The 17,751-nt window shown below is 41.5% G+C and overlaps 4 protein-coding genes across 8 annotated transcripts; 1 reads left to right on the top strand and 3 right to left on the bottom strand.

Moving 5' to 3' along the window:
• The first annotated feature begins 1,072 nt into the window (after window positions 1-1,072).
• Window positions 1,073-4,210, top strand: LOC104419183 (zinc finger CCCH domain-containing protein 12). The gene is made up of 6 exons (XM_010030756.3): window positions 1,073-1,545; window positions 1,677-1,739; window positions 2,317-2,436; window positions 2,598-2,909; window positions 3,196-3,408; window positions 3,671-4,210. Exons 1-6 carry the CDS (start codon window positions 1,195-1,197, stop codon window positions 3,812-3,814), a joined length of 1,203 nt encoding a protein of 400 aa, XP_010029058.2. The 5' UTR covers window positions 1,073-1,194; the 3' UTR covers window positions 3,815-4,210.
• A 1,337-nt stretch (window positions 4,211-5,547) lies between these two features.
• On the bottom strand, window positions 5,548-7,853 carry LOC104419182 (ATP synthase mitochondrial F1 complex assembly factor 2). Its single transcript, XM_010030755.3, has 4 exons — window positions 7,108-7,853; window positions 6,727-6,901; window positions 6,082-6,359; window positions 5,548-5,850 (listed from the first exon to the last, which is right to left on the bottom strand). The coding sequence occupies exons 1-4, from the start codon at window positions 7,567-7,569 to the stop codon at window positions 5,743-5,745; spliced, it is 1,023 nt and encodes a 340-aa protein (XP_010029057.2). The 5' UTR covers window positions 7,570-7,853; the 3' UTR covers window positions 5,548-5,742.
• Window positions 7,854-8,105: 252 nt separating this feature from the next.
• LOC104419180 (protein WVD2-like 7) lies at window positions 8,106-11,405 on the bottom strand. Of its 4 annotated transcripts, none has more exons than XM_010030754.3 (7): window positions 11,116-11,405; window positions 10,288-10,783; window positions 9,976-10,031; window positions 9,792-9,857; window positions 9,180-9,279; window positions 8,735-8,845; window positions 8,106-8,626 (listed from the first exon to the last, which is right to left on the bottom strand). In XM_010030754.3, exons 1-7 carry the CDS (start codon window positions 11,127-11,129, stop codon window positions 8,522-8,524), a joined length of 948 nt encoding a protein of 315 aa, XP_010029056.1. In that variant the 5' UTR covers window positions 11,130-11,405; the 3' UTR covers window positions 8,106-8,521. The 4 variants fall into 4 exon arrangements, with proteins under 4 accessions (XP_010029056.1, XP_010029053.1, XP_010029054.1 ...); XM_010030751.3 differs by having other exon boundaries at window positions 10,288-10,764; XM_010030752.3 differs by having other exon boundaries at window positions 8,106-8,602; window positions 10,288-10,764; window positions 11,116-11,404.
• Window positions 11,406-12,465: 1,060 nt separating this feature from the next.
• Window positions 12,466-15,986, bottom strand: LOC104419179. Of its 2 annotated transcripts, none has more exons than XM_010030749.3 (4): window positions 15,639-15,983; window positions 14,668-14,775; window positions 13,388-13,452; window positions 12,466-13,289 (listed from the first exon to the last, which is right to left on the bottom strand). In XM_010030749.3, the coding sequence occupies exons 1-4, from the start codon at window positions 15,726-15,728 to the stop codon at window positions 13,142-13,144; spliced, it is 411 nt and encodes a 136-aa protein (XP_010029051.2). In that variant the 5' UTR covers window positions 15,729-15,983; the 3' UTR covers window positions 12,466-13,141. The 2 variants fall into 2 exon arrangements, with proteins under 2 accessions (XP_010029051.2, XP_010029052.2); XM_010030750.3 differs by having other exon boundaries at window positions 13,140-13,289; window positions 13,393-13,452; window positions 15,639-15,986.
• Window positions 15,987-17,751: the final 1,765 nt, after the last annotated feature.

The raw sequence follows: 17,751 nt of genomic DNA, 5'->3' as shown, positions 1-17,751 counted from the left end.
AGCCTCCTTGCACCTAACTTATCTTTATGAGAAGGCTTTCTAAACTCGACACTCGACTCGTTCGTTATAAGATACGACCTCTCACTTCTCAAGCTCTCACCTGTGGCCTGGCCGAGGGGGTTATGCGCCTATTTTCTGGTCTGTTCTTGCGATTAGTAGCTTATAAAATTTCAACTTGGTCAATGATCTCATTAGATTGACCTCGATTACAATTCAACACGTACAACAGTACATCAATTGAATTATATTGAATTATCCCCGGTTTAAGTTTAAACATGCTTAATATAAATTAGTGATTTTAACATGAATGCCACACCACCACCATGTTAAATTTTTTTTTGCTATTTCCATTTAAGTACAATGCGATCAAAGGGTCGATTCCAAATATCGAAAAAACTCTGAACCTTAACATATAATTTAAACACGGTTAATATAAATTAACGATTTCAACACAAATGCCATGTCACCATTGTATTAAAAGTTTTACCATTTCCGTTTTAGTATCATGCGATAAATGATTGATTCTAAATATCGAAGTAAATCTAAATCTCAATATAAAATTTAAAGGAAGTCAATCAAGTTGCAAAAGTAAGAGATTCGATAATGATATCCTTCCTTTTCTCGAGACTTAGGAGACTAGTACTTATACTGAACAAATTGCAAATGTCCTCGGTGTGAGACTTCTCTATTCAAAGCTCGGATTTGAATCACCATTCCTATATATTATTCTGGAGTAATCTCAGAAACATTAACTCATGTACTCCGCCACTCGTCGGAAATTCGTGAAATTGAGGTAAAACCAACAAACTTGTATTGCATCATATCATATATTTTAGACGAAAACATATCAAGTCATGTCGTCTTCGAATCATATTTTGTGAATTCAATCTCTCGGAAGTTGCAGCCTTCTTTTCAATCAGGTGCTCTCCTCGCCGTGCACGTTTGCAGCTTGAAATTTAGTGCGTCTTTTCTCGATTCTTGGGAATTCTCTTGCGTCGTCAAGCAAAAAGAATTACAAGAAAAAAAAAAGAAAAAAAAAAAAGATTACTTTTTGCATTCGCATTGATGAGTGAATGTATGACGGCGATTGCTTGACGAGGCGAGACCGTACCAAGCGCGAGCGGAAGTGAGGAGAAGCACGTTCGCTTTCGCTCGCTCACTCTGCGTCTTGTTCTTCTGAACAGGGGACGAAAGATGGCAACTTTCGAGGGCGAGGCCGAAATCTTTCCCTCCTCCCTCGAGCTCCTCCAGCGGCACCGGCCGGCGCGGCCCGACCCGGATGAGCAGCCGCCGCCGTTCTTTCCCTCTCCGCCGCCCGCCGTCGGCCCGGCCGTGGAATCTGCGCTCGTGGAGGGTATGCGGAATGTGGCCTTGGGGGAGGCGGGAGACGGGACGGGCGAAGAGAAAGACGGGAATTTCGACGATCGGGGGCCGAAATCGCACTACCCTTTTGGGATTTACGCGCGGGATTGCCAGTTTTATCTCCGGAACGGGTGGTGCAAGTTCGGCGCGAATTGCAGGTTCGGTCACCCTGTCAAGAGGACGGTATGTGTTCTTGGGCTTTTCGTCAGTTTCGTTCGTTTTCCTTTGTGTGTGTGTGTGTGTGTTTTGCGTTCTTGGGAATTTACGGTGGGTTGATGTATGAACCGGTTGACCTGTGGGCGTGATTCTTGAAGGTTTTCGAGGAGAAGCGGGAAAGAGGAGAGTTCTTGGAGCCTACCAAGCAGATTGAGTGCAAGGTCAGGATTTGTGCCACTCGTTTTAACGGTGTTGTGTTGCTCTGTCTTTAGTTCAGTCAAGCCGAGGCATGATAAATCGATGATGTAGTAGGTAAGGAGTTCAAGGAAATTTAAATAGGAAATGTACCGGTTTTACTTGCAAAACTCACAGCATTGTGCAGGTGTTAGCGACATCTGAATGGCTGCTTAATGACTACTCCTTTTGGGGCTGGACTTTCTTGATAATCACTAGTCAATGTTTGCTTGTTCCCTAGATATGTAGTTATGCGGTTTATGTCCTAATGATGCTGTGACGTTCACCCACAACTGGAGATGTATTTCGTGACAAATGGCCTTCATATAAGATCCTTTTCAGTTTATCTGTCTAGGCATATGAGGGCTAGATTAGAAATGCGCTTCATATATCTGATAGTGACAGCAATTACTTGCCTTTTGGCTTTGTGCAATATAGCAGCCTCCTACATTTACCTCAAAGGCTCAAAATGACGTCTGATTGCTTCTTTCTTTCTTTCTTTTGTGCACACACATGTATGCACATGTGTTGTCCTGAAAATTGAGTTATCTGCTTAATTTGTAGTATTACTCGATTGCTGGAGGGTGCAAGTTTGGAGAAGCTTGCAGATATAGCCATTCCAAAGAAAGAAATGAAATCACAGACCAACCACAACTTAATTTCGTTGGCCTGCCAATACGATTGGTAAAGAGTACATTCTTTCATGCTACAAATTCACAAGTTCAATTTTGTTGACTTGTTAGGCCTTTTTCTCCCTCCATTGACTAATTGATTTATGAGCTCCATTTGAAGCACACATAAATAGTAATTTGTGCGACTTACATGATTTTCATGGTTCACTTCAGGGAAGAGCAGAGTGCCCCTTCTACATGCAGCATGGCACGTGTCGATATGGAATTGATTGCAGGTTTCACCATCCTGATCCTACAACGGTTGGGGACTTCAGTCCTGATAAGACCTCAGCCAATCTTGCACCAGTTGGAAGGGAACCGAAGTATCCTAAGGAGGGTCCTATGGAAGACTCTGATTATCTGAGATACAATGGAATTCTACAGGAATATTTAGCATCCCGGTCTTTGAACACGGCTTCTGGGACCCAGCCTTACTGGGATAATGGACTGTCCCATGTCCCTGGGATTTCTCAAAGTTCCCAAAAGGTGCATTTTTCTACACACAGAAGAGTTCACAAATCTATTTGATTAGTTTATGCTTTTGTGTTCTTGTATATTTTTTAATGAGTGTTGATCCATTTTTCCATTTCTGCATCTTCTTTCTTGTTGGTCCTGTAATTGCTACTTTATATATATATTCCTGCTTTCCATCTTTCTGAGTGTATGCTATCGCCATTGCTACCTCAAGAATGTTTCGAAGTGCTATAACTTGGGAAAGAAGGATTGAATTATCTGCAAAATGAGTAATTTTGCACCAATTGTTGTTTTATAGGCTTTGGCTTATCCACAAGAAAGGGCAGGGCACAGCAAAGGGCTGCTACCTCCTGAAGAATACCCTCAACGACCCGGTCAACCTGAGTGTGCTTATTTCATGAAGACAGGTTATTGCAAATACAGACATACTTGTAAATTTCACCATCCAAAGGATCGAGTTTCGATGGTACCCTCCTATTATCAAACTGATAAGGCGCTTCCTTCGAGATCAGTAAGTCACTGCATTGCCCAAAAGAACTGTGCGACTTGTTATTTAAAGTTAAAAGGTTTTCGGTTTTCATGCATTGATTTTATCTATTTAGGCTAAAATCTCTTCTGATTTTTCATCTCCAGTGGACCACAATCAAATGACTTTACCAGAACTTTGACATTTTTATATATTCTGATCTAACTATTCCCATCAAACTTAAGTTTCATTCTTGTGCCGTGCTCTGAAAAATTGATTGCTTAGCACTATGCGGTCATTTTTGCAGGATAGGAGAACTTGTAGGAATTATGCACAGTTTGGGCTCTGTAAATATGGAAGCGCTTGCTTGTTCGATCATCCAGTTCCAGAAGATTCTGGCTCCTCTTCTTTTGGAATAAATCCTCTTGAAGATCCACCTGCATGGTTCTAACTCCCCTGGATATGGCAGGGACATTGGTGCTATATCTCTGCATTTTCCTGGGACTCTGCAAACTACTCAAGCCCCTTGCGCTTTTCTTTTACTTGTTTTAGACTTTGTTGGGATTATTTTCACCGAGTTGTGGCAAGCAGTGTTTACGTGGTCATCGGCTTTTATCCAGTGATTCGGAAGTGGAAGCAAGAGTTGGACTGATCATTCTTTAGATTCAAATGTTTCCCTATAGAAACTAAACCAGTTTTGGCATTGTATGGGCATATGAATGGCCTCATCATAATTCTTGTTTTTACCTGTTAGGAATATAAGTCATAACTTCTTGAATCTTGGATCTCTCGGTAATGGATGATTATCATTAAGCCACAAAATATGATGATGAGAAGAATGAGCCTCTGTTTTACTTGGTACTTTTATCTCCTCGTTACCTTTCATGGAAGTTTTGAGTATCAATTCAGTATCTCATTTCTTCTGCATTAGGGAATGGAAACCTTTTCGAGAAAGTTGTTAGGATCATTCTGGAATGCTTGGTTAGTAGAGAAGTTGCTCAACCATCTCTAGTATATGATGAAATGGAGGAATGCAATGAAGAGCATTCACAATATATTAAAGCAGATTCTTATATAAAAGCACACGAAAGGGCATTATCTATCCAAAACTTAGTAAGCAAGGCCGTTCACATCCTTGTAATGATCCTGTTTCTGAGCTCCAGTTAGGATTAAAATAATATGAAAGAGCATCATCCGAATTATTTCTGATCACACAGATTTAGGATGACATTGCAGATGGATGTAAAAGAGAATGTTTGAATATAATGTCTACACCTCTTATGTGCTATATAAACTCTGAGAATGACGGCAACTTCACCCACCAAATTGCTAACTCACATCAGGCTAATAGATTACAATCTTCAAAATCATGAATGTCATAAGATCCTGTTTTGCGGTTCTCTTGATCTCCGTCTATTTCAGAACGAATCTTGTCCAGTCGAGTCCTCGGCTCCAATTATTCGTGAATTACCAGGACTATGAGACAACTCGATATGTCACTGTAACAGGTAATGCACCAGTTCTTGTCCATTACACTTCCATGTTGAGTTTCCAATTCGTGCATGCACTTTCATTAATTAAGATGAGCCATATTTGAAGCACGGACTGCAATCTCTGATCCTCAAATTTCTGTCCTTTGACAGGATGCAACAATAACTGTGATACAGCATGCTGTGACTGTGACATCGCGAAGCAGCCACCTGTATGCGTCAAGTGCTGTAAAGAGGAGCCCTGAATTACAACGCTCCCCGCCTTCTCATTTTCTTTTGGATGATTCTTTTTTGCGCCTCAACTCGAGGCAGTCGGCACTTCTGGTCAGCTGAGTCGTGTAGCAGAAGTCCTTATAGCCAGAAAAGTTGAGAATTAAATCTAGAGCTCAACTTCTTCCCTCGCCAAAGGCAGGGAATCCTCTATATACAGAATTCCTAGCTTATAGACTCACCAAATGCTGAATGGGAGAGAATTCAAGGTTACATAATTCTAATGGATATCTCATAACAGCAGGCGAGTATAGTTAAATTAAGTGTATAACGGCAGAATGCCGATTCTTTTCCTTCAAATTCTTCCTCATTTTGGATTTTCAGGACTCTAGTTCCATCAACAGAGAGAACAGTCGTTAGATACAAAAAGAAGTCTCTTGCACAAGTGCTTTACGTCAATAGGAGTCTTAAGCATGCGCCAATGTGATCAGGGAGATTTGACCATTTGAGCATAATATCTCAATTCGCAAACCAGGCAAAAAAATTATTGTTACAAATTATTTGGCTGCCCATGGACGTATAAACAGAACAAGTATAAAAAACTAAACCGACAAATGCTGTGCCTCACACTACAAAGTTATAACAAAATCCGAGAGGGCAAGGATTGGGAGTACGAGAACTAGATCCTTCTCGAGAGTGCAAGAAAAACAGCTGCAGATGATATCTGCACCTTGAGATCTGCAATATCAACGTCGTGCCCGCCTTCAACTAGACCCCACCTGTCCACCTGCAAGGACATATAAGATGACTTAACTCTCGAAAGCTATATATCACCATGAACTGAAGTGCCGCTGTCTGGCTCACTGTGCGATCCTCAATCTGAGGCATATGTCGGTCATTATATGCGATGCCTCCATATGAGTAGTATATGAAAGTGGGCGAGGATGGGTAGTATATGGGTAGAGAGACAACGAGAGAGTTACAGGGCAATGACAAAGAAAAAATCAAATAGAAGTACCTGGAAGTCTTCTTCAAGTCTGATTAACTCAATAGCTCCCTCTATCTGCAACCTCCCACGAAAAATTCCAAGAGCAATAACCAGAGAGTGTGCTGCTGCAGCCATTGCATCAATCGCCGCCAGTTCACAGTCATCAGTGTTCTTCAAAAGGTTCTCTATGGCCTTTATCAATCCCTCGTCCTGCTTGCCGCCGAAAAAGCTCGAGTACAGAACAGGCTGAAATCCAAATTCTGACTTCAACCAATTGAGCAAAGGATCGATTTTCTCCACCTGTCTATCTAATAAATTTATGCAACAGATTAGTCAGTCACCATAGCTATGGAAAGCCAAAGCTAATTGGGTTGTGCTAAGTTAACATGAAAAATACATTAAACAAACAAAAAATTGCAGAATATGTCGCTCAAGAGTTCAGAGAGATACAGTCTGCATATTATCCCTGAAACATCGGACGAGGCCTATGGATTCATTTTGGTTGAAATGCATCAGCAGAGATTTCACCGAGCTCCAGCACGATGTTAGTTTTGGTTAAAAGAGGAACATAAACTCATGAAGTTCCATATGTAATTGCCAACTCAAAATCGAACAACTGAAAAACATACTCAAGAGCAAATCAGACCTCACAAGCCTCATTCACTAATAACATACCGTGAACATCACTCGTCAAGACATTGTCCTCTGGCGCACGGCAGAAGACCAGGTCCTGATTGAATTTCTTCATCAGGTGCTCGATGATCTTCGGCCGAGTGAGCGGAACTCTCTCCAGTGCCGTGCAAGCGAGTTTCATCAGAGGCATCGTGAAAGGCCTTATCCCATCTGTTTGCTACAATGATCAACATTTCATTACACAGCCCCAACCATATGAGCTTGAAGCACACTCTCAGAACTAGAGACTTCTATACAAGGAATCAACGCCAGATCAACTTTGCACAGACGAAACGAGCTAAACACCCCCTAATCATTTCAAATTCAAGAAAATCCATGGAAAGGAATGAACTTGAGCTGAGACAAATGATGGGTCTTAAGCACCTGATATTCCCACTCAGCAGCGATGGCCTTGGCGAGAGCGAGGGTCGGAAGCTTGAGGGGCCTCTTGGAAGGCGTCTTCAGGGTCCGGTAATCGAGCATCACGGTCCAGCCGTTCCCGTCGTCAGCCTCCCTCGTCGTCACCTGCTTGTAGAACCGCTTCCCCACGATGGACCCCGTCATGAACGCCATCGGCATCGTCACCGAAGAAGGGTCGGAGGCGGACGCGGGCTTCGGGCTCGGGGCCCTGACGTATATCGCGTCGTCAGCCTTGTCACCGCCGCCGCCGCCGGAGAACTCGAAGGAGGACGAAGACGGGCCGCCGTCGGCTTGGGTCTGGGCGGGAGAGGGGGCGGGGGCGGCGGAGCTGAGCCGCCGAGAATGGGAGGTCGACAGGGATGCCAAGATGGAGGGATTTCGAAGCGATTTCAGGGTCTTGCGCATCAGCAGCGACGGATTAGCCATGGATGGATTATCGGGGTGCACCAAGAACAACCGCAAGATTGCTATGTGAAGCAGCGAAAGGTTTTAACGGGGGGTTTGGGACCTGCGCAGTAGCACGCATCCGGCACTGAGCAGAGACAGAAAGGAGAGAGCAGGACCGGGAGAGCATGAGGCCGGGCCTGGATCTGCAAGAATCTTTCAAGTTTCGAGTTTGGTTTGGCTGAAGCCCATTGGCCATGGGCAGGAGAATGAAACAAACAACACTTGCCCATAAGTTTTGTGTCTGCCTGTTGACTTCTCGGCAGACACCTTGATCTTCTTCTCCTAAATTCTGCAGAAGTCTTTTTGATCTACTGAGTCAGCTCTTGTGCTCAGAGGAACTAATTCGCAAAACGATGCGGTGGACTGTGAGTGAATGTAATAAGGGAGCAGGTCATGCTGGATACCCACGAAAATATCCGACTGCGTTACTTGGATTATAGTCTTGATATTAATCTTAGTAATTGCTTCTGTTCACTTCCCTCAATCGATCCGAACATGGCAAGAGTAAGTGCGCATTTTTGCTTTGTACTCTTTCATTCTCTCTTTATTTCTGATTGAATCACTAGGGATGACAATTCTCATACGAATCACAAGGTTTTGGGAACAGAAAAATCCAAATCTTTACAGCTTACTGACTACTAACAAAATGAGGCTATGCATACAGTGAGCTCTCCAAATCAATCCAGTCCATGCCCATGCATTTTCCTCGGGTTGATATTTGCTTCACGACAATAAGAGATTGTTCTTCTATCTGTTCGACAGAAATTTAGCCTCCTGAACAGCGTTCGGTGCAATTCCTCTGGCAGTAGTTGTAGCTACACATCTTTACACTTGAATATTTTTTAGGACATAGTATATTAACAAGCCTCCAAAGCATCGGGACTTGGTTGGCGCTTGACCCTTCCTTCCCTTGACATGTCTTGGGTGATCATCATTCATCAAAGATCTTTGAGGAGATGGAGAGATCGTGCTTTGCATCATCGTTGTTGTCATGAGCTTTCTTCCTATCCTGCTGGATTGGGAAGGAGTGTTGGACCTGCAAAATTAGATATGAAGAGGAAAAGGAAAAATGTAGCTCCAAATAGATCTGTCTACTGTCTAGACTGGAGTAAGGAAAATCGTTCGACATGAACTGGGAACATACACTTTTCATCTGATGCTCTGCTCTTTCTTTGCCTTTGTGAATACTTGAAGAGTTCCCCGCGCAAAAACAAAAGCCAGGACTCCATTTACTTGGTTCTTTAATTGCTTTGTCCTGTGTAAGTAAATGTAAGTGTCGCAAGCCGAGCCGAGTTGCTTTAGATGAGAAAAAATATGAAAAGAAAGGCCAAGGCAAGTTCTACTACTTGAGAATGGGATATTTTTAGCTTGGCTTTTTTATGCAATCAAGTTACTACGCATGATTTTCATACAAAATGTTCAAGATTAATAAAGTCTCATTTTAGAGAAGATGACCTCTAATCTTGCTACATCTTTTCATTATTTTCCTAGCCTACATGATTTTGCCCTGCTCTCCACCTTCTAGAAATGGCACGAGAGAGACAGAGACAGAGACAGAGACAGAGAGACAGAGACAGATGCTGCGTTACCTCCTTGCCTTTTGCAGTTTTTCCTTTGGTGCTCGATCTGGGTGGAGATGACTTTAATGATTGTGAATTGCTTTTGCATGCAGACAGAAACTTTGAAAACCTGGTAAAAAGAATAAGAGAGTCAATATAACTGTGTTCTACTTTAACAGGGACTCGGATGGGGATGTGCCCCAAGCAGTTGATGCTTCTATAAGAAAAAAATGTGACTAAGATGATCTTAATATAGCCTTATATATTTTCGCTAATGATTAAGAATTCCAATGTGCACAACAGGAGAATTGATCCTGTCTCACAATATTTAGCCTATATGGAAACATGAGCACCAATTTGAACATGTTTTTGGCCTCCAACTTCGCAAAAGAAAAGGAAAATTTGGTCGCAGAACATCTGTGAGGATGCAATTAGCGGAAACTATTACTTTTGCCATCATAGTATTTTATATACAGAACTCAGTAAGACAAGCTGAGACTTGAGATGACATTCCAATATCTGACTCCACCCAAGTACGGTCAACACAGTTAAATTCTCCAATAATCCTATTCTGCAGAACCTGAGGTGAAATGAAATGCTATGTGATCGTGAAAATTTGGAATGAGAGTCAAGACTTCTTACTTGGCAGCAAGAGAGCCCCTTTTTTGGCCGGTTTTCTTTCTAGTGGCTAAGTGATCCCCCAGTATCCTGCAATACAACTCGAAAATGTTGAATGGATCTTGGAGATTGCCATGCTTTAATGATCGAATTCATTAAAACCAAAACAACAGAATTTGCACCCTGCAAACAAAAATAAACAGGGTACCTCTTCCTGGACAAAGAAGTGGCTGAAGGGTATGCCGATGTTGTGCTTTTAACTGCCTGCAGTCCACAAATAAGGTATTCATTGTTGTGATACAGGGCAATAAGAAAAATCGACACGACTTATCATAAGAATTAGAGCAAGTGCCCGCAAGAATTTCTGCCTCTGCTGATATTTAGAGTTTCATATGAGCCTCGAGTTCACTTATGACCAGCCGTTGCGACAGTCACTTACAGAATTTATTTGTGAATTGAGGCCCTTCTCATTTAAATCACTCATTCCATATTCGTCACTGCTAGAAGTAGCAAAGCTCACCTCAGAGGATTTGGCTGGGGAAGAGTCCGTTCCAAGCTCTTTCAATGATTCATCCTTGGCATCTTCCACAATCACGACGGATTTATCAGTTAACTGTGATCCTCCATCCTCGCAGATATCATTTTTCTCCATCTCACCACCCAGATTATGCACTTGCCTTAAATTCTTCACCTCTTGGTTAGGATTGACAATTTCTTGAGAGTCTAAGACATCACCTTCACGTTCCAAGTCTGCAACATCGCTTGAGTCCGCATTCCCTTGCTCAAGCAAGGCTGCTGCTTTCTTCTCGGCCAATTTCTTGTAGTGAGCCTCAAAAAAGGCTTTCTTTTCTGCGACTGATCCGGGCCGGGAATGCTTCTCAGCCTCTTCAACATAGCGCTTCCGAGAGAAGCTTGACCACTTCTCCCATGACAAGGACTCTTCTGACACGAACCTGCCAAATGAGACGGACTGCCCGAGAGCATGAATTGGGTTCCCCTGCATCAAGGAAGATTTCCTACATTTAATGCAAAGTTCAGATCCAAATGTTCCCAATAACCACAGATACATAAAGTTCTCCTATATCAAGTACCTGCTCATTCATTTCAAGCAGACAAAAATTTTAGCAGACTACCCGAACGAACACGAGTCACGAAGAATTATCTATATAATGTGTGATGAGTAGAAAAAGCATCATTTTACACCAACCCTCCAGCTAAGTTTATCTTGATCATGCAATGATCAGATGAAGTTGATCATAGACATGAAACACAACAATCTGAATACAAAAGAAGAAAAAAAGAACGTAAAGGAGGAAGATAAATTCACAGTGCAGTTTCCTGGAGTTACCTCAGTGGCATCATTGGTGAAGACCGAAGGGTGAGACAGGGGCTGCATCATGAGACAGCTTGAATCTCCCATGGCTGGGGCTTAAGCAATGCTGCAAAACCTCAGACAAGATACAAACTCGGAACTGGAAACACCAAGATTGACGTTTCCCCTCTCTTCGGATATTTTTTTTTTCCTTTTTTTTTGTTTGAATTGAATTTGAAATTCAAAAGTAAAGCAAAAGGTGCACAGCCCACGTTCTCAATGTAGACCTCATCATCATGTGTCTACTGTCAATGGGGATGAAAGTGAAGCGTGCTCTTTTTTAATATCACCACAAAAGTGGGGTCTCATTTGCAACAAGCTTCGGTTAGTTTTCAAGTGCTTCTCTCTTTTTCGGCTTGCTTGGGCCCCGCTTAGTTGACGTTAACGTTAGAAACTTTATTAATATCATCAAACATCTTCAAGTATTTTCCTTCAAGGCAAAAGAAAAAAAAAGCTGTTGGCTTGACTGGTGCTAATCTTTCTGGAGCCCCCACCGAATGTATTTGTCATGCTGTTGGAGAAAGTAGCGGATCAGGGAAGCAAATGCTTGACAGTTCCACACTACAAACATTGCCCAAGTTGACGAAATTGTTATCTCATTCACAATGCTTAAAAAAAAGAAAAAAAAAAAAGAGACATAAATCCAGGATCAGGCAGTCCGCGCCAGAACTCGGTCGAAGAGTTTGCATGTATTTAGCTCGAATTAGGAAGCAGAGGGATCTCCACGCGAGATCCCGCCCAAAAAAACACATTCCCCGTGCAAGCATGCACATCTTGCTCGAGGGTTAAACTCGATTCGCCGGTTAAACTCGATTCGCCGCCCGCATCATCTATAGGATTAGTCTAAAGCGATACTTTTCTCACTCATTTGCGGGCTAAAGTCATGTGGGTGCCCAATGGCCATGGCCAGCACCGCTGATTCAGGGGACAAAGATGTCAACGGCTGAACCACCAGCAGTTGAAATGTCAACCTCCGCATAACAGAACAAGGACCATCAATCCTCCACTGTTATACTTTGGAGCTAATTCTGTTCGTGAGGATTTGCACAAGTTTAATCTGTAAAGGCCTTTGGCGATTATACCAACTACCAAAGATCTGGAAGTAAGTTACGCATTTATCGTACCCAACATCTTTAAATTCTTGAACGGCCAATGCATTAAGAAGGAAACTTGATTCTTTTTATTTTTTCCCGATTTAGTCTGTGAGTTGGACCTAAGCACATAAATTTTCTTTTCCTTGAAGCGTAAACTTCCACCAAGAAACATAAGGAATGCATCAATCTGTTGAATGCTACATATAAACTACGTTACCTCCACTACAACATAGACCATGAACTGAAACGTGATGTAACCGTGCAAACTGCTAGTTTATCACTACATTCTTCTGAGAAAAGGAAAGTCATAGCAAATGCTCTAACAAACTAGACGACAACATTCTCTTGCAAAATCTATATTAGCATTTGAGAATATAGTACACAAATTGCATTGATTGTAGACATAATTTTCTATGATATTACAGACAATACACCATTTTTATTACCTCTGCTTCAATCTTCTTGAACTTTTCTGCCAATGCAATCCCTTTACATTTTCCATGGCTCCAAGGGGATCCAATTTCATCTACTACCATTTTTAATTCCAATTGTACTGAATCAGAACAATTATCAAGCTTTCTTGTCAAAATTCAGAACTGGGAGATTTTCCCTTGAATCTAAGAGAAGACTTAAAAATCTTCAAAACCACACCAACCAAGAGGCCAGAGAAGCACAAGCTGAAAGAACCTGTTTCGGATACCTCATCGGTGCAGACTGAAGCCCAACATGCCTAAAATTACAATCTTCACTTGTCTATTTAATAAATTTCCATTTCCATTTTCAAGCAATCAGCTCTTACTCTTGAGCAGCGCATGCAAGTAATTGAATCGAAGAGTTGACCTTATCCCTTGCTGAAATTACCACTTCCATGAAAACTACCAGTTATAACCAAGGAAGAAAAGTCGCTATCATTTTCTTCTGGAAGGATCCCGGCTAAGTCCATGCTTCTTGAGCGTATTAATGTAATCTCTCATGAGGGTAAATTTGTTGCTTCCAAGATGATAAAAATAGTCCCATGTATAGATCCCAGTTTTATGCAAGTCATCAAAAATTATCCTGCATCATTAAGATTACAGAATCTAGGTTTAGTAGGAAAATCACAAGACGTTCAAGCTGTAACAATTTTTCCTTTTGAGGAACCATCCTGAAATTACCTCACCCCATAGTTTCCTATAGGTTCGACTTTCATAATTCCAACATGACGACGCCCAAATATTACCTGATGAGGAACATGAAGCGCTTGAGCCAAATAATATTAGAGCATGAACAACAACAGGCATGTTTTTTAGCCACATAAGAATCATATCAACTGTGAGACTCAAGAGGGAACACATTAAATGAAATGATGATATCAAAGAAAACAAAATCAGTTCAGCTCTGGACAGATTCAATGCTGATCTTTAGGAGGCCAATACATAAGGGAAGATTTCTTACTGTGATCTTTTTTTTTTCTTTTTCTTTTATGGGTTGGTCTCCTACTACAATCTTAGCTAACTTTTGACATTTCTTTGTTTATTTATGGGCAAATAGGATAGCCAATTTCCCTATGGTATAACACAACATATGTACAGAAATTAATCGAAGTTAACTGAAATTAGCAACTCGATATGCCTAGGTTGCAAAGACTCTCTACTTTGCTGAAGTCCAAAGGTGTGTGCATCACTTAGCACAGTGGTAAAAACCCTTCTTCCCACTAAATCCATCCTTGCATGCAGGCCATAACCCAGGATACTGGTCCATCAGCTAACTATGTACGCAATCAAAGCCTTTCATACTTTTCCCATTAACATGAGCACCATCTTAGGAATTGGTGGCTCAGGAAACACCTAGAATCTGAGAACAAAGAAATCAGTTATCCAAAGGGTCAGGAATTTCCAAATTGTGAGATGATCTTAGGAGAAGAACAGATTTGGTTCAGTTAACTCAGTTGAGAGACATCAGAACAAGTTCCTGTTGACTCCAGAGTAGCACTGCCGGTTTTTTTTTATTATAAGAAAAGTGCAAGCAACACAGGATAGCCTTTCCCATCAAGTTCAATTTTTCCAGTGCAGATCTGAACAGAGAACATACTGAACAGTAGAACTTATTCCAATACTAGCATCTGCCGAGTAAACGATTGTAATATTTATCAACAAACTTATCTGATCCACAAGACAGAATATTTGAATCCATCATTCTAGTCCTCGTGATGAAGTTAATTTGACCCCACAAATGTGAACACGAACTAAGGCTACGAGATGAACAACCATCATAGAGGTAGATATGGCTAAGTTGTTCACTTTAATTTTGCAGTAACCCTTCACGTGGCAAGCAAAAAAAAAAGTTTCTCATGTTAAGAGAATGCATGCATGTATTCTTCTCTTTTTGTAAACGAAAGTAGATTGTTGCATTGCTGAATACACAAGAGATTAATGCATATATTTTGAATATCAACCTTTTCACCTCCTATAGACCTCATCTTGCCATCTGCAGCAGGACTGCAAATTCTGAGAAATTCAGCAGACAACCTAAATGTGCTACCATTAGTGAATTCCACCTCCACCTGAAATAGGACAAGCATATTTGAAGTGAAAACACACTACATAAAATTTGTATAAGCAAGTTTACTTGATGTGATAAGCAGCTTGATAGGATGCATTTCTGCCAATCCTCAACCATTAGTTAACATATAAACTGAAGCTTGCTTGTGCATTGTTGTGCAACACCTTACAACAAGTCTAAGGATATGATACAGGGGTAACAGGAAAAAAAACACGAACTACTGAACCATAAGTGACAGATTACTGATAGCTTGCAGTCCAGGTTTGTATGACATTTGTGTAGCAATAAAAGCTTAGCAAATCGCTATCTGTTTTTTTTTCCACAGAAACACCTAGAGAAGTTTATGAATGCTTAAACCACGCTTCAAATGCTTATTATTCATCATTCAGCAGAGACAACCTAAACCACAACTTTCCGGGAAATAAAACTATGATAGCTTACTACTTATCACTTTCTCTCGATGTGGCACCAAACTATTATAGTTTTGACATCCTCTATTATGAAGGCGACCCGAGATTATATGACTTGTGCCCTCCGAGAAGGACAATGACTTGAGCAACCCACTGATCTTAACAAAGTCCCGAACCGTTCACCAATCCACCAACTGCTCATTTCACAAGATTCCACCTTATAAATCAAGGTCCAAGGTCCCTACATAAAATCTGCCCTCAACCAACATTCACGTTATGGCCCATTTACGTTTCTGTGGAACACAAAGGATGAACCCAAACCCATCTCCACCACACAATGGAATCGACCCAACAGCTATGGAACTCGGAACAATCAGACGACATGCTCAAAACCAAGAACGCGAGATCAAGAATAACGAGATTTCGAGAGGACGAGGTGAGCAAAAAAGCTTACGCATTTAGGAACGTGGAGAGAGAATTTAGAGAGGCGCGGGGCAGCGACGGCCGTGTGGATGGATTTAGCCGCTCGCTGCAGGGATATCATACTGCTTTTCCTCGGTCACGACTCTCTCTCTCTCTCAAAAGTTCCACGCTTCGAAGACCGTGTTCCGCGTTCGGTTTCTACGATGTCAGTGTCGGCGCAGGAAAGATTCCGACATGGGCGAGCTTAAAACTGGAAAAAGCTTCGAAATTGCAGACGACCCGACGACGGAATTCGGTCGGAGGGACCAAGGAACGCGGACGCTGAACGGCGAACGCTGCCTGGTGACCTGCGGCCGAACCGAACGAGCCCGATCGGGTCGAACCAGGCGAAACAGTGAACGGGCCGGGTCCACACGTGTAGAGTACTTTACTATGCCCGATATCAAATCTTCGGGCCCAACATAAGGCCCAGGCCCATGAACAGAGCAGCAGGTCTGCTGACCGATCAATTAATTCATGTAGGCGTGTCTCATAGTAATAAGGCTCCGTTTGATAACGCTTCTATTTCAGGAAATAATTTCTTTACAAAAATAATTTTTTATTTTTTTTATTTCCGATAACAATTTCTCAATAAAAGAACACATTTTGTAACTATATAAAATTTATATTTTTGAAATGAAAAAATAATAAGAATGTATTTTATATGAATTATAATGTAGATTTTCTTTTAAATTTTTCTTATTCTTCCTTATCGCCGCTGCCGCCACCATCGTTGATTGTCACTACCCGCCGCCAACCCAGCTGCCAATGACATCGACTGTCGCCTGCCGCCACCAACCGTCTCAGTCGACTGCCGATCATGGCTGGCCAAAGGCCGACATCGGCAACAGTTGTCGATGATGATGGGCGGCGATCAGCATCGTCGGGAGTCATCCGCGGGTGGGGTTGGTGGTGGGCAGTGACAATCAGTTGTGGCATCAACAATCATCGACGGTGGATGGCGGCAATTGACAATGACGACGGTTGGTTGTCAGCCAATTGGTGAGCGGTGGCCTCAATGGTCATTGGCGGTGGGCCATGGCGAGCGGTGGCGACAGCGATTGATCGACAAGGGAGGTCAGTGGCTGACGGTCGATCGGTGAGTGGCAGGAGGCAGTCGACTATCGACCAACGAGCGGCGAACGGCAAAGGCGATAGGCTAGGGCGATAGGCAGTCAGCCGACGGCAATCATCCGGTGGTCGGTAGGAGTGATGGCTAGATAACAGGGGCAATGGCTAGAAGCGAGGGGTAACAAGGAAGAAGAAAAGAAAAAAAATAAAATAAAAAATAACTTATTTCTAGAAATTATTTCCGAGAGTAAGAAACTATTTTTTTTTTACATCTCATTTCTGTTCCAAATCTATTCCCCATCCACTTTTCTATTCCAAGGAGTAGAAAAATTAATTGACATTACTAAATGGATTTCTATTCTTTTTTTGTTCCGAAAAATAAAAGAACAGAAATTGGGAGGTATAGAAACGTTACCAAACAGAGCCTAAAAGGCCGTCGAACATATTTACTAACAGCTAAATTTGTATGCGAAAAGGTTATAAAAAATCTTAAATTATGCCTACTATCACGCATTTGTCCAAACTTTATATTGTGATATCAAAAATCCTAAATTATGCTCACCATGACACAATTACTCTAAAATTTTTCTTATGATAAAAAACTCCAAATTTGTATTTATGTAATACATTTACTTTCTTTCAAGATCTTGTTTAAAATGATTTTTCAATTAAAACAATGTTTTTTTATTTTCCTTAAGTCGTATGAGCGCTATGTCAATATCGTTTGCTTTCTAGCATTTATGTAGACAGATTTTTGACGGTTTTCATTAAAAAAAAAAACTTTAATGTAGTGTAAATGTGTCATGCACATATAAATTTAAATTTTTTGTGCCACAGAAAAAAGTGTAGAATAAATGTGTCACGATTACCCTAACTTTTTTATTTTCATTTTTTATAAGTCATCTTCAACAAGTAGAATAATCAAATTTAATCCATAGATGGATCAAATCAACCATATCTTTGTCGACCTCGTTGTATGTCGGTGCATAGTCTGTTGTCGTCCAACGGGTGAAATTATGTCGAGTTTGAAGAAC

This window comes from Eucalyptus grandis, chromosome 9 (genome assembly GCF_016545825.1).
Source record: "Eucalyptus grandis isolate ANBG69807.140 chromosome 9, ASM1654582v1, whole genome shotgun sequence".
NCBI classification, from domain to species: domain Eukaryota; kingdom Viridiplantae; phylum Streptophyta; class Magnoliopsida; order Myrtales; family Myrtaceae; genus Eucalyptus; species Eucalyptus grandis.
This window is presented reverse-complemented; position numbering and strand designations above follow the sequence as displayed.